The sequence below is a fragment of the Peromyscus eremicus genome, chromosome 8a (assembly GCF_949786415.1).
Source record: "Peromyscus eremicus chromosome 8a, PerEre_H2_v1, whole genome shotgun sequence".
In the NCBI taxonomy this organism is placed as follows: Eukaryota; Metazoa; Chordata; class Mammalia; order Rodentia; family Cricetidae; genus Peromyscus; species Peromyscus eremicus.
The window spans coordinates 60229362-60244714 of record NC_081423.1 but is presented as its reverse complement, the minus strand read 5'-3'; the positions used below and the strand labels follow the sequence as shown (position 1 = coordinate 60244714).

Sequence of the window (15353 nt, the reverse complement as noted above, 5' to 3'; positions counted from 1 at the left end):
CTGCCTCCCGAGTGCTGGGATTAAAGGTGTGCGCCACCACCACCCAGCCATTTATTTTATTTTTTTAACAGAGTTTCATTAAGCTTTCCAGGCTGGTTTTAAACTGGCTGTGTAGTCAAGGCCAACCTTGGACTTTCAATCCTCCTGCCTCAGCCCACTGAGTAGCTGGGATTACAGGCCTGCACCACCAGACCCAGAAGTTGGAGTTGTTAAATGGGACACAGTGAGTGCCAAAGAGTGTGCAGATGGATAGGAACGCGTGTGTGTTCAAGAGTGGAACATGTTGCCGAGTGTTTCCAGCCCAGACCTTGAGCGCAGGCAGAATTCTGTCTGGGAACCGATTGCCTCTGTTTCTGAAGTTGAAGTTCCCAAACCGTGCACTATCACTGCCTGAATTCTTGTTTCCTGCTTTTGTAAGTTCTCAACTGTCAAGTCTGGCTGGGTCTAAAGTTCCTCTTCAGTATACTAATTCTTTATTCTCTCTAATGATTTTTTCTTTTGAGACAGGGTTTCTCTGTATAGCCTTAGCAGTCCTGGAACTCACTCTGTAGACCAGGCTGACCTTAAACTCACAGAGATCCACCTGCCTCTGACTCCTAAGAGCTGGGATTAAAGGCGAGCGCCACCACCGCTCAGCCTTTTTATTGGTTTTGTTTTTCTCTTCTTTTTTTCTTATATTTTTACTTCCTAGCTGACATAAAACTACTATTCTTTTGCTAGAAAACTGGGACGTTAGGAATCCCTCAGAAATCCTTCAGTCTGTTCTTGGTTACTATGACCCTGGTACATTTGAAGATTGTAAGCTGGTTCTTGGTAGTGTGCTCTTACACAGATTTGTCTATTGTTTCCTTGTGGTTAAATCCAGGTTACTCATCTTTTGGCAGGATCAGAACACATAATCAATGTTTTATTCTTACCGAATTCTATTAGAAATCCTATGATAATAACATTGATCAATTGATTAAAATGGTATGTGCTGGGTTGGATAGATAGCTCAGTAAGCAGTGTACTTGCCTCACAGGCACAAAGCACTGAGTTTGACTCCCAGCACTTCATAAACTAGGTTTCCTGGTACACCTCTGTAGAATCAGACTGGCCTTGGCTACAGAGCAAGTTCAAGGCTAAGCTGGGATACGTGAGAACTTCTCTCTAAATTTTTTTTTCTGTTGAACTCTTCCACTTTAAAGTAACTTTTTTGTTTATGAATAGTATGTTGTAGATGTACTTTGAAACATTGTAAAAGTTGTGGTCAAACTTTTTATTTATGATAGCATACAACAGTTTCTTGTTTTAGTCGTTAGGTTATAATCCAGTATTATCATTGTTGGTTTAGTGTTCATATTGCCCCAGATTTAGTCCTTTTCCTGGCTCCCCTGTCCCATCATCTCCCCCGCTCTCAACATTGTGTCCTGAAAATGTTCAAATATGGAGCGAGTCGGGAAGAATCTTATAATGCGGCGTCTACACTCCCGCAGCCTAAGCTCTGCTGCCGGCGCTTCCTCACGGCTGCTTCTTGTCACTCCTTAGCTTTCCATCTGTTTCTCTATTGTTGATACATCTTAAAGCAACATGTACACTACTTCCTGAACACACAGGTATGCCTCTAATTCATGTGAGTTCAATATTTAGTAACTTTTTTCTCAATGCAAAATTCCCACAAAATTAGGTGTGTAAATTTTAAGTGTAAATTTGCTGAGTTTTGACAAACCCGTGAGCAGTATAGCTCATGCTTCTTTGGAGAGATAGAACAGAGGCTCCTCCATGTCCTTTTCCCATGCACTCCCACAGCACAACTCCCAAGGCAACCACTGAGGCTTTTTCCCACCATGATTTTTCTTGTCTAGAACCTCTATCTATGATCGATAGAATCATACGATGCACACTCTTTTAGGTAAGGCTTCTTTTCGCTCAGCATCATTTTTTCTTGAGATTCTTAGATGTTGCAGATTCTGAGCCACTGTGCAGATAGGTATTTTTGGTTTTTAAAGGAATGCTAGACAGTTTCCTCTGCCATGTTAGTGTCTCCATCATTCTTGGAGCACTTCTTTGCTTTCTGACATGAGATCTTCCGGGTACATCTTCTGCTTCACCCATTTCCATCCTGAACTAATCAATTTCCCCAGGAGAAACCTTCGTTTCTTTTACTGAAGGGTAGGATTTAGATGTGGGTTACACAAGTGGTGTTTCTCCCAAGGCTTTCCTCCTAGGTTTGTCAGGAGACAGAGCTAGAGGATTTGCATATGCACGTGCGTGTTTATGTGAGTATAAAACACATCTCTACTAATATTAAAAATCACGAGTTCACACCAATATTTCCCTGTCCAATTCAAAACAACAGAACCCATTCTTATTTCCTCCCACTCCTGTAGATCCTTTTCCCTCTCCACATCAACCCAATAGATGTGCCTAGCATATTTCTTAGGCTCTAACAGTCCATGCATGCCAAGGCTCTTTGTCTCATAGACGTCCTCTTCAGCCATTCAGGCTCAACTCCCTATGCGGAGCTAACTGCTACCTGAAAATCTTACCAAGGCTGATTTCTCATATTGGACTTCCCTTTGATAGAAATATTCTTTTCGAGCCGGGCGGTGGTGGCGCACGCCTTTAATCCCAGCACTCGGGAGGCAGAGCCAGGCGGATCTCTGTGAGTTCGAGGCCAGCCTGGGCTACCAAGTAAGTTCCAGGAAAGGCGCAAAGCTACACAGAGAAACCCTGTCTCGAAAAACCAAAAAAAAAAAAAAAAAAAAAAAAAAAAAAAAAAAAAGAAATATTCTTTTCATCGTCTTTAGGTTGTGACTCCTTAGGCCGGATGTTCTTCCATTTGGATGTCCTCTTCACTCTGTTTAGCACTCAAATCTGAACAGGGCTTTGACATCCAAACCTAACCTACCTCTTTGTAGAGCCACCCTCCTCACCCACACCAGCTAAAGGTTGCTCTTCCACTGTGGTCCTCACACTGCTCAGGCTCTGACAACCCATGCCAAGCTACTCTCGAAGAATGCCATTCTTGGCACATGTGAACTCTGATACTCTGCATCACCTTGGCTTTCTCTGAGTTCAAGTCCAGCCCAGTTTACATAGAAAGTCCCAGGCCAGCCAGGACTACAGAGTGAGATTCTGTCTCAAGAAAACAAGCAAACAGAAAAGGCCTGGCATTTTACTATACTAAACCAGCCACTCTGACTAGAGGCATAGAATGTTCTAATTGGTGTGACCCTGGAGAACATGTTCTAAGTCTAAAACGACAATGGATCCCACTCAAACCCATGAGCTGCAATGAGAATAGAGTGGTTTCCCCAAGGCAAAATTGTAACTACAAACACTAGTAGGAAAATCAGTGGATGCCAAAGAGCTACCAATCAATGAATGCCTGCCTAACTACAGAAATAAGAGTTTCGCATGATAAAATGGCTGCAGATTCCAGGTAGTGCTTCTTAATTGTCAAATGAATGATACTGAATGGATGCTCTTGTCATTAAAGGGAAGGAAAAAGCACCAGGAAGACATTTTGAGAGAAAAGCTAGAACCCGCTTTAAAAGGAAGGGACATATGCCCTCTCTATTAGTGACTTTTCTCAGTGGTGACAGAAATATGTGATGAAAGCAGCTTATGGAAGGGAGGGTTTATTTTGACTCACAATTTGGGGCATGGACCATCATGGTGAGGAAAGTGTGGTGTCAGGAAAGGGAGGTAGCTGGTCACATAAGCATTGCAACCACAATCAGAAAGCAAGCGGGAGTGAATGCTGATACTCAGCTCACTTTCTCTGTTTTATTGAGTTCAAGGGATCCAGCCCAAGGAATGTACCCTGCCACCTCAATTACCCAATCTAAAACTCCCTCATAGATATGCCAAGAGATTTGTTACCAAGGTAATTATTGATCCTATCAGGTTGGCAATCATTATAAGCTATCACATCCCTATGACTTGTTAATGTATAATAAATGTCAAAACACTTTCATAGACGTACCAGGAGACACGTACCAAAATACTTATAGTGCAGTTCCTAGGAGTAAAATATTAAAAATACTTGAAACGCATATTGCCAGAAGAACAAATAATCAATGATGTTCTTTTCACATAATGAATACAGTGGCTAAGATGAATGAGTCAAAGCTACAGAAATAACATGACGGACATGGTAGAACAATGTTGAATGAAAAAGCAAGTCCTGGGGCTGGAGAGTCCTGGGGCTAGAGGAGAGTCCTGGGGCTGGAGAAGAGTCCTGGGGCTGGAGGAGAGTCCTGGGGCTGGAGGAGAGTCCTGGGGCTGGAGGAGAGTCCTGGGGCTGGAGAGTCCTGGGGCTGGAGGAGAGTCCTGGGGCTGGAGGAGAGTCCTGGGGCTGGAGGAGAGTCCTGGGGCTGGAGGAGAGTCCTGGGGCTGGAGGAGAGTCCTGGGGCTGGAGGAGAGTCCTGGGGCTGAACTTGTGGACTCTTTACTCTTTTCAGCAGTTAAGAGTCCTTGCTGCTCATGCTGAGAGCCTGAGTTCAATTCCCAGCTTCTACTTCACATGGCTCACAACTGCCTGTGACTCCAGCTCCAGGAGATCCAACATGCTCTTGTTGTCTCTGTGGACACACACACAGACACAGACACACACACAGACACACACACAGACACACACACACACACACACAACCATGAAGATACATATACACATAAACAAACACAAAATAATCATTTTTTATTTTTTTAAGCAAGGGGCTAGAGAGATAGCTCAGAAGTTAAGAGTACTGGCTACACTCCCAGCGGACCAAGGTTTGATTCCCAGCACCCACATGCCAGCTCACAACCATCTGTAACTCCAGTTTCAGGGGATCTGACACCCTCTCCTAGCCTCCAAGGGCACCAGGCATGCATATGGTACACAGACATATTTGCAGGCAAAATGCCCATACACATAAAGAATGAAAATTAAGTTAATTACATTTAAAGATAAAAGATAAGAAAAACATTTTAAAAGCAAGTTCAAGAAAACTATATGTGGTTTGATAATCTTTGTGTAGTGTTTACAAACAGGTAAAACTAACCTGTGTAATGCTTAGGAACATTCATGTGCAACACGGTCACTGTTGTGTAACTGTGACAGTGTGAGGGGAAAAAAGCCAAATTTCAGGTAAGAGATGCTAGGAGATGGGCTAGAACAGGGTAGAGGAGGATGAAAAAGGTCACTTCCTGATAACGTTCAAGTTTGATAGTAGATTCATCCTCATACAAAAGAGAAATAGAAGAGGAGCTAGCTCAGAGGTTAAGAGCACTGGCTGCTCTTCCAGAGGACCTGGGCTCCACTTCCAGCTCCCACATGGTGGCTCCCAACCGTCTGTTGTGAGATGAACTCCAGTTCTGTGGGATCTGATACCCTCTTCAGGCCACCAAGGGCACCAGGCACACATGTGATACACAGACATGCATGCAGGCAAACACATAAAATAATAACATTTTTAAAATGAAAGAGAAGATCTAGAGCACACTTTAGTGGTGGAGTTCTGCTTCCCATACCTCGTGATCTTTATGCTTTTGCCTCCTGAGTCCTGGAAAGTTCTGTGTGTGTGTGTGTGTGTTATGTGTGTGATATGCGGTGTGTGTGTGTTATGTGTGTGGTGTGTGTGTGGTCTGTGTGCTGTGTGTGCATGTTGGTGTGTGTGGTGTGTGTAGTATGTGTGTGGTGTTGTGTAGTGTGTTTGTGGTGTGTGGTGTGTGTAGTGTGTGTGTGTGTGGTGTGTGTGGTGTGTGTAGTATGTGTGTATGTGTGTGTATGGTGTATGTGTGGTGTGTCCTAGAGACTGAACCCAGGGCTTTGTGAATGCTAGGCAAGTGCACTATTGCTGAGCCATATTCCTAGCCAAACAGGCAGTGTTTTAGTTTAGTTTTAAAAATATGTATGAATCATTCACCATTGGTAAACTCTATTTTGGGTTATAAAAGTAGGAATGGAAATGAGTGGCCACAAAGGACAGTGCCAAAGAACAACAGGATAGGATGTGGAAGACAAACAGTCAGGAGGATGACAGCAGACTCTGGGAATTCACCTGGCCAGAGGGAGAGTTAAAACACAGCCGGCACAGAAGTCATGCTGAATTAGTCTAGGAAGTCAGTCACAGTGCTCAGAAATCCCTTTAGTGTATCCAGTTGTCCATAGAACATACATGTAAGGGCTTCCGCTTGCTGTGAGAGGAAAATGAAAAGATGTCCCATAGATGAATGACCTTTTAGTCCACTCTCTGTTTCTCACTTATGTTTTTTAGCTAAACTGCACATCCAATTTCCAAAGCCACATCCTGGTCATGAAATAAAGTTGTCTTCAGAGCAGTTTCAGAAGTACATAGAATTGGTTGTGTCTGAACTCAGGGGCAACGAGGACCAAGTTCTGGACAGTGTTGTGGAGTTTCTGATGAGTTCTTTAGAGAGGAGCCACACTGAGGGTCTAAGGAACTGTGCAAGACGGAAGTGGCTCCATCAGATCCAACATGCTGCAGAGACAAGCGGGGTGTCCCTGGAGCCAGTGTATGCCGAGACCTTTAGGGCCCTCACCCAGGTACGCTTTCGTATTGTTGTTGTTGTTGCTTTTGTTTTGTTTTTTTTCGAAACAGGGTTTCTCTGTGTAGTTTTGGAGCCTGCCCTGGAACTCGCTCTGTAGACCAGGCTGGCTTGGAACTCACAGAGAATCTGCCTGGCTCTGCCTCCCAAGTGCTGGGATTAAAGGCATGAGCCACCACCACCCAGCTCCAGGTACGCTTTCTAAAGTACTATAAAAGGAAACATTTTCTTACAGTATGTGATATTCAATGGCTGCATAAGAGGAACACATAAAATTTGCTTGAAAAAAATCACTGGATGCTGAAAAAAATCATTGAGTGATACTAAAGATGATTCATTTATTACAAAAAAATTATAAATGACTCAAACCTAAGTAAGAGGCTAGAGATGGAGTTCAATTGCTAGGATGCCTAGCATGCATGAAGCTCTGGGTTCAATCCCCAACTCTTCATTAACCAGATATGAGTGGCACATACTTGCAATCTCAATTCTCAGAAGATAGACCCAAGATAATCAGAATTTAAAAATCATCCTTGGCTACAAACTGAATTTTAGAACAGGCTGGGCTACATAAAATTCTGTCTTAGAAAAAAAATACATATGGGCTAGAGAGATGGTTCAGTGGTTAAGAGCACTGACTGCTCTTCCAGAGGACCCGGGTTCAATTCCCAGCACCCACGTGGCAGCTCACAACTGTCTGTAACTCTGTAACTGTCTGTCAGTTCCTGGAGATCTGACACTGTTATACCAATGCACATAAAATAAAGTTAAATAAATTATTTAAAAAATACATACAAATAAAGCAAGCTAAGTGAGATAAAGCCAGGATGATTGGAGCAAGACAGAAAGATATGGAAATGATGACCTGGAAACTTATTTGTTCTGAGATTCTCATATGCAAGACTAGACAGTAGAATGATAATGAAAAATGCCAGTAGGGAGATATGCAGCAATGCAAGCTGCATTTACTTTGCATGATGCTTGAGGAACAATTTACCCATCAAAAAAGAATTTTTGTTTAAATTTTATTTTTATTATTGAGGAGCATGCTAGGGATGTGTGTAGAGGTGAACAGACATTTGTGGGGACAATTTTCTCCTTTCACCAAGTGGCTTTTATACTGGTTCAGGGAACCTTTCAGGTTAGCCAGAACTTCATAGTGAGACCTTATCTCAAAAAATAAATAATTAAGTCAGACAGTGGTAGCACACACCTTTAATCCCAACGCTTGGGAAGCAGAGGCAGGTGGATCTCTGATTTTGAGGCCAGCCTGGTCTACAGAGTAAATTCCAGGGCATCCAGGGCAGTTACACAGAGAAATCCTGTCTCAAAAAAAAACCAGATAAATAGATAGATAGATAGATAGATAGATAGATAGATAGATAGATAGATAGAAAAGAAAGACAAATAACCAACCCTTTTTTAAGTTTCAACATTCTTAGTCATTGGGGAACACAAATTAAAACTAGATCCAGATTCCATCTCATCCCAGTCAAAATGGCTGTGATCATGAAACAAAGGACCACAAAAGCTGGTGAGGATGTGGGGAAAGAGGGAGCCTTACCCAGTGCTGATGAGAGTGTGGACTAATGCAGCCACTATAGAAATCAGTGTGGATGTTCTTCAAAGAGCCAAAAATAGAACTACCGTGAGACTTGGCTGTACCACTCCTGAGCATATACCAAAGAACTCTATATCCTACCACAGGGATATTTGTATGTCTACATTCGTTCCTATGTTTTTCACAATAGCAAAGAAACAGAAGCAGCCTAGCTGTCTATCGAAAGGATAATGGATAATGAAAATGTGGCACAGGTACACAATGGAATTTCACTAAACTGTAAAGAAAAACAAAATTATGAAGTTTGGAGGAAAATAGAGCACTCTAGAAATATTAAGTGAAGTTACCCAAACTCAGAAAAATAAGAATTGCATGTTCTCATTCATATACAGAGCCTTACTTTTAATAATGTGTGTATGTAAATAAAGGGAAGGTGTTGTTCAGGGTGCTCGAGAGAAACAGAACTGATAGGATGTATACCCAGTGGTATGGCACACATCTTTAATCCCAGCATCCAGGAGGCAGAGGCAGGGGGATCTTTGTGAGTTCAAGGCCATCCTGGTCTACATAGTGGGCTCCAGGACATCCAGGACTACATAGAAAGAACCTGTCTCAAATAAAACCGGGGTGGGGTTGGGGGGAGATGTTAGACTGGCTTACAAGCCGTGGTCCAGCTAGTCCAACAATGGCTGCCTGCCAATGGAAGGCCCAAGAATCCAGCAGCTGCTCAGTCCATGAGGCTGGATGTCTCAGCTGCTCTTCAGTACCCACCGGAATTCCAAAGAAGTGGCTCTAACACCAGGGAAGGATGGACTTGCCAGTGAGAGGGAGGGAAAGAGCAATGCTTTGCTCTTCCACGCCCTTATATAGGCTGCCACAAGAAGGTGTGGCCCAGATCTAAGCTAGATCTCCCCCCCTCAAAAAAAAAAAAAGATCCAGATTTAGGGTGGATCTCAAATAATTCAATCAAGAAAAATTCTCCACAGGTGTGCCCAGCGGCTTATGCTTTGATTACTTTGAGGTGTAGTCACCTTGACAATCAAGAACAGCCATCGCAGGGGATAAGAATGAGTACAGACTGTGAAACTGGATGAGAAGGGAGCAAGAGGTGTTGAGAGAGGGGAGCACAAAGGGTCCCATGTGACATGAAAACAGAAAGGAGGCCATGGAGTCAGGGGACAAGGAGAGAAAAGAAGAGGGGAAGAAGAATCAACAAAAGCAAACTTTGCCGGGCGGCGGTGGCGCACGCCTTTAATCCCAGCACTCGGGAGGCAGAGCCAGGCGGGTCTCTGTGAGTTCAAGGCCAGCCTGGTCTACAAAGCAAGTCCCAGGACAGCTAGGACTGTTATACAGAGAAACCCTGTCTCAAAAAAACCAAAAGGAAAAAAGAAAGAAAAGCAAACTTTGATGAATGCCCCACTGAAACCTAATCTTTATATGCAAATTTTAAAACAGAAAGTCTACAGTCTTAGTCTCCAAGAAACTTTCCTGATATGTCCCCGATCAGATCCTGGCTGTTAAGAATTCTTTGAGGCTGGGAAAATGGTTTAGCTGTTAAGTACACTTGTTGTACTTGCAGAGGGGACCCACCTTCAATTCCTGGCACCCACATGGTGACTCACAGCCACTTGTTACTCCAGTTCTAGGAGATCTAATGTTCTCTTCTGGCCTCTGCTGGCACCAGGCATGCACATGGAGTACACACATGTAGGCAGAGCACCCATACACAGAACACAAAAATAAAGAAATCTTTTTAAAACCTAAAACGAATCCTCAGGAACTTTGTTTTCACACTCATGTTTAGATGGTGAGAGGTGAGTAAAATGGATGCATCCCCTTGCTGGAACCTTCTGAAATCAGTACTCTTTGCTGAAGTCCCTCACCTCCAACTGAGATTGTGGTTCCAAGGGATCGAAGTTTTGAACCTTTAAATTTGATTAGAGTTAAGAGGTTTTATTTTGGTTTGGGTTGTGTTTGTTTTCAGTAAAGCAGGTTTGAAGGGCAATGTGGTATCTGCCTTTTTCCCACTACCCATGATTGGTAATCTCTGTGTCACTTATTCAATGAAATTATTGGTGCTAGATTCCCAAAGAGGCTAGCAAAGGAATTAGGGGATCTCTGTAGCCACTGACAAATGCAAATCCATGATCAGAAATATTTTGCCACAGGATGCTGAAGCTCATGGAAATAAGAAGATCAGTGCTCACATTTCCCTCTTAGAAGAAAACCTCTTCCTGCCAGAGAGAGGGGATGTTCTCTTGAGGAATGTGGCTTGTACCCTGGATGATGCTCCCTTTGTACTGAACAAAGTGCTCTACAGGGACATGAAAGGAATCAGGTAAGAACTTGTTGAAGAGTCGGTTTCTTTCTATTCATTTTAAAGATAGGAGCTCATGGACTTCAGGCTGGCCTCCAACTCACTATGGGGTCAAGGCTGGCCTTGAACTCTTGATCCTCCTGCCTCTACCTTCCAAGTGCTGGATTACAGGTGTGTGTCATCATGCCTGGCTCCGGTTACATCTTTCTAAAACAGTATTTTCCCTTCTGAAGTAAGCAGGCATTGAACCTTGGTAATTTGCTCAAGAAAAAACTGTCTCTAAGCAACCAGTGCTTCCAGAATGGGACCGGATGGGCTTCCAGTCCTAAATGGTTTTTGTTGTTGTATTTTATCAATTAATTTATTTTGTGTGTATGGGTGTTTTGCTGGTATGTATGTCTGTGTACCACTTGCATGCCTGGTGTCTGCAGAGGCCAGAAGAGGATGTCAGGTCCCCTGGAACTAGAGTTATTGTCGGTTATGAGCCACCATGTGGGTTCTGGGAATCGAACCTAGGTCCTCTGCAAGAGAAACAGTGCTCTTAACTGCTAGTCCATCTCTCAAGCCCTATGATCCTAATTGGTTTTACCAGACCATTTCTAGAGCTCACTCTGGATATGCTTCACTGTTTAGGGGCTCGGCTTTATAATGTTGGCTCCATACCTTGTAGCCCCAGCATCTGGTACATATATATGTCCTCTAAGATCTAAGGTTGTTTCCTTATCTCTGTTTCTCTTTTGAGGTACTGGAGATTGAACTGGATGCCTCACACATGCCACACAAGCACTCTACCTTTGAACCACACTTCTAGCTCTGTAATTATTTTTTTCAAATCTTAACAAGTCAGACCCTCTAAACTGGTGATATTACCTGATTCACCTCCCCTACATATAATGCTTAGAATCATACATAGAAGACTATATTTTGTTTTCTCTATGGTTTAGTCTAAAGCCTGCAACTTTTCCCTATCCTTGTATCCACTTCTCAACAGTTTTACAGTAGTGGATGAAGGCAAGCCAATCCATGTCCCACAAGTTCAGCACCATGGGAACATCTTCTTCTGGAATAGTTCCCGCAGGAAGAGTGAGCGTCATGGGTCATTCCTGGCTCTGCCTCTTCAGGATGCATATATGAGGATCTTTGGAGTCCTGGCAATTGACACTCTTCGAGATCCCCGTGAAATAAACATCTTCCTGCATCATGAGATCAAATTCTATCAGGTAGGTTAGAAGTCTACAAGAGCAGTAGTCAGCAGCTTCTCTGTCTAGACGTCTTCGAAGTCAAACCTGGAAGCAGATAAGGAGAGTAGAGCTGTATGTGGACAGCATCATCATGCTTGTTCTGTTTCCTTTATGGATCAGCCTTTTGACATGTTCCCCATAATTTATGGAAGAACTTGGACACATCCATGCCTGAGCCTCCCTGGGAATATTGTTCATATGTGTCTCCTGGCATGAAGCATAGGAACAGAAACTGATGCTTTGTGCAGAACCAATGACCAAACCACTGAGACCCACAGAATAGGAACGAACATGTAGAAGGGTGTGTGGGTTAACTTTAACTGTTAACTTGACACAACCTGGAATACCTGGGAAGAGAGTCTTCATGGGGACTTGTGTAGATTAGGTTAGCCTCTGGGTATGTCTGGGGGGGACAGTTATCTTGATACTTAATGATGTGGGAAGACCCAACCTGTTTTGGGCAGCATCATTCAAAGGCAGAGGGGTCCCGAGCAGTGGTAGGAAAAAGCTGCCTGAGCACAGAAGCGAGTGAGCAAAGAGCCTTAAGTTTCTTCTCTTTCTACTCCCGACTGTGCCTGTGATGCTTTTTCAGCAGTTCTCAACCTTCCTAACGCCGCGACCCTTTAACACATTCCCTCATGCTGTGGTGACCCCCAACCATAAAATTATTTTCATTGCTACTTCGTAACTTATTTTGCTACCATTATGAATCGTAATGTAAATACTTTTGGAGATAGAGGTTTGTCAAAGGGGTCTGGACCCATGGGTCAGGAAGCACTGTTTTAGATGCTTTAAATTCCTGCCTTGACTTCCCTGAAATAGTGCACTGCGATGTGGAGTTAACCCTTTCTTTCCTGAGTTGTGTCAGGGTTTTTTTTTTTTCACAGTAGCAAAAAACGAAGCTAGGACAAAGGGATATGTTTGTTTTTATTAATAATGCTCCCTATCAATTCCTTTGTTCTTTCCACGAGAGGTATGATATGCATCCTCACAGCTCCCGTTTAGTGTTGTAATTTCTGATGAAAATGAAGAAGCCCAAATATTTCTTGAGAATTCATGTTTTCAAATTAGATCACGGAAATGATAGGCACATTTCAGACTGAGAAATGGCTAGAACATCTAGCTCTAATTTTATGGGTAGAGACTGCAATGAAGCTATAGATTTAAAGCCATGGAGGCTGTGGTCCACTGTAGTCTGATGTTTCTTCAGGCTGCCAGCTCACATAATGACACAGAGACTTACTAATTATGAAATCTCAGCCTATAGCTTAGGCTTGTTCCTAACTAGCTCTTATAATTTAAATTAGCCCGTTTATATTCATCTACATTCTATCATGTGGTGTTACCTCTCTTCCATCTTGCACCTCCTGTTTCCCCTCTGTGTCTCCTGGTGTCTCAGCCTTTCTCCTTCCCAGAGTCCTCTCTGTCCCCAGAAATACCACCTATACTTCCACCCTAGCTATTAGCTGTTTAGTTTTCTTTGTTAACCCCAATCACAGCAAATATATCTTCACAGTGTACAAATATTCCACAACATTTTCCCCTTTTTGTCTAAATAAAAAGAAAAGGTTTTACCTCTAACACAGTAAAACTATATACAGTAAGGACAATTATCAGGTAAGAATTATATTTATAATATCCAGTTCATTTATATCTGGCAAATCCAGAGAAAGTACTGTACTATCTATCCTATCTCGTGAGTCCAAAGTTTTAGACCTAAACCATTTTCAATCACTACTTGTATTATCATCATAAAAATATCTTTTCAGACCTTAAAACACCTCTTAGATAAACAATTTAAGCTTCTATGTAGCCCTGGCTGTCCTGGAACTCACTCTGTAGACCAGGCTGGCCTCAGCTTCTATGTTTCTTAACCTTATAAACTTTATATCTCATATATGTTTCTTTTATGAATTTGGTAACAAGGAAAACTATAACTACAACTATCTTGTCTTCAACCCCTTCAGAGACCTGAGAAGGATATAATGTTACCTGAGTAACAGGAAGTGCAGAGCAAGCAACTTCCTAAACTAAGAAATGACATAGACATCTGGCTGCCTGGACAGTTACCCAAGGTTCATCTGTAATGTTGGGGCATCCATCTTTGGCCTGTGGGCCTAGAATATCTGACAGAGTTCTCAGTGAAGCAGGAATTTTGAAGGACTTTCCTACCTTTTCTTGGCAAAGTTCAACATTGCTTTCTTTTGTGTCCTGCTTGTCCAGTTTAGACAGCATACTGTCAGCAGTCAAGGCAAGGGCAGTTTCTTGCCCAGTAGCTAACTTTGTCACAATAAAAGCAAACTCCATATGGAGGTTCTTTAATGCCCATCATCCCTTTTTTTTAAGTAAATTGGTGCTGCCAGGAGCAGACGTGTCTCACTGTCATGAAAAGCCTTAGGTTATTAAAACATCTTAAATGCCATATTCTGTAGGTCTCTGAAGTGTTTGAAGACCACCTATTTATCTAAACTATATCTCTGTTTAATCTTGAAAACATACCTAACATGACTACAAGTTTAATTATTAGAGATAACTAACTATTAACCTGTATTTCTCAATTATCCTAAATAGCTTTCAAGGACTAGAACTTTACATTACATTTTAAAATGAGCTGCATAGGTACAATGTCTAAAACAAGAATAGAAACATATATACAGTATAACAAAAACAACCTTAAATTTGTATCAATATACAAAAACCCATATCAATGAAAATATTTTAGATTAATAGTTATTTTTTTAGTTTAAATGTAGATTTACTAATCTACCCTTTTATTCTTTCTATACTATATCTCTCCCTTTTTTCCTTTAGAAAGAGATCCCTGAATCTAATCTCCTTCGTTTAGTTTTTCTGACCATGATCAATAACAACTTGTAACCAATCCCCCTAACAATGACAAACAACCATATTCCACCAAATGACCAAAAACTACCCATGTCACCTCTTGGGAATGTGGACATCATGTTCTCTAGATTTCTTACTATTGTCTGGGGGTGATGACAACTTTAGGGGACCCTGAGAAAATTGGGATAATGATCAAGTCCTGGGAAAACTAGCTGTAACATTTGTTGTCCAGTCTCTGTTTAATGGGAAAGTGCAGAGCTTACTTGAAGTCCTGGATAGAGTAGTCTGTGAGACTGGATCTCTTAGCTAGCAGCTTTGAAGTTGTTCTGGATGCAGAATTTTGAGGAAACTGCAACAGAGGCATTCTGAGAGGCTGGATCACTTGGGAAAATTGTCTTTATTTGTGTCTGGTCCTTTTTTCTGAAAAAAACCCCACAAACTTTTAAAGGTAACATATATATCTGTATTAATACAAGTATGGAATGTGCAGTGTACACAAGTCAGCTAAAGATGATTTTTTGTTATAAATTTGAGCAGGTAAAAAGCATCTGTCAACTTTATAAGTCTGTTTGGATTGCATAACCAAACTGTAATATAAATCTCTATTCACACCATATGAAAGGATGGCATATAATAATAAGTCATAAAGACTCTGTAGCCAACAACTCATCCAGTCTCAGAGTTGTTCCCATATCAAGGGATCAGCTTACACTGTCTTGTAGTCTTTCTTGTTTTTTTTCCCCCTCATGTCTGTAGCCAAGATTTTCAGGAGGTCTCCCCAATCAAATCTGATCCTTATTAATTTTGAAGGGAACCATAACTTTCGATTCCTGTGGAAACAAAGGCATAACCT

General features: G+C 42.0%; 1 protein-coding gene across 2 annotated transcripts in view; it reads left to right on the top strand.

The window, feature by feature from the left end:
- Efcab5 (EF-hand calcium binding domain 5) overlaps positions 1-15353 on the top strand; it is a 112703-nt gene that overhangs the window by 70845 nt on the left and 26505 nt on the right. For both annotated transcript variants that reach the window (XM_059271249.1, XM_059271248.1), the window contains exons 15-17: positions 6246-6535; positions 10267-10436; positions 11407-11635. In XM_059271249.1, coding sequence (XP_059127232.1) covers positions 6246-6535; positions 10267-10436; positions 11407-11635 — 689 coding nt within the window. The remainder of the gene's footprint in view (positions 1-6245; positions 6536-10266; positions 10437-11406; positions 11636-15353) is intronic.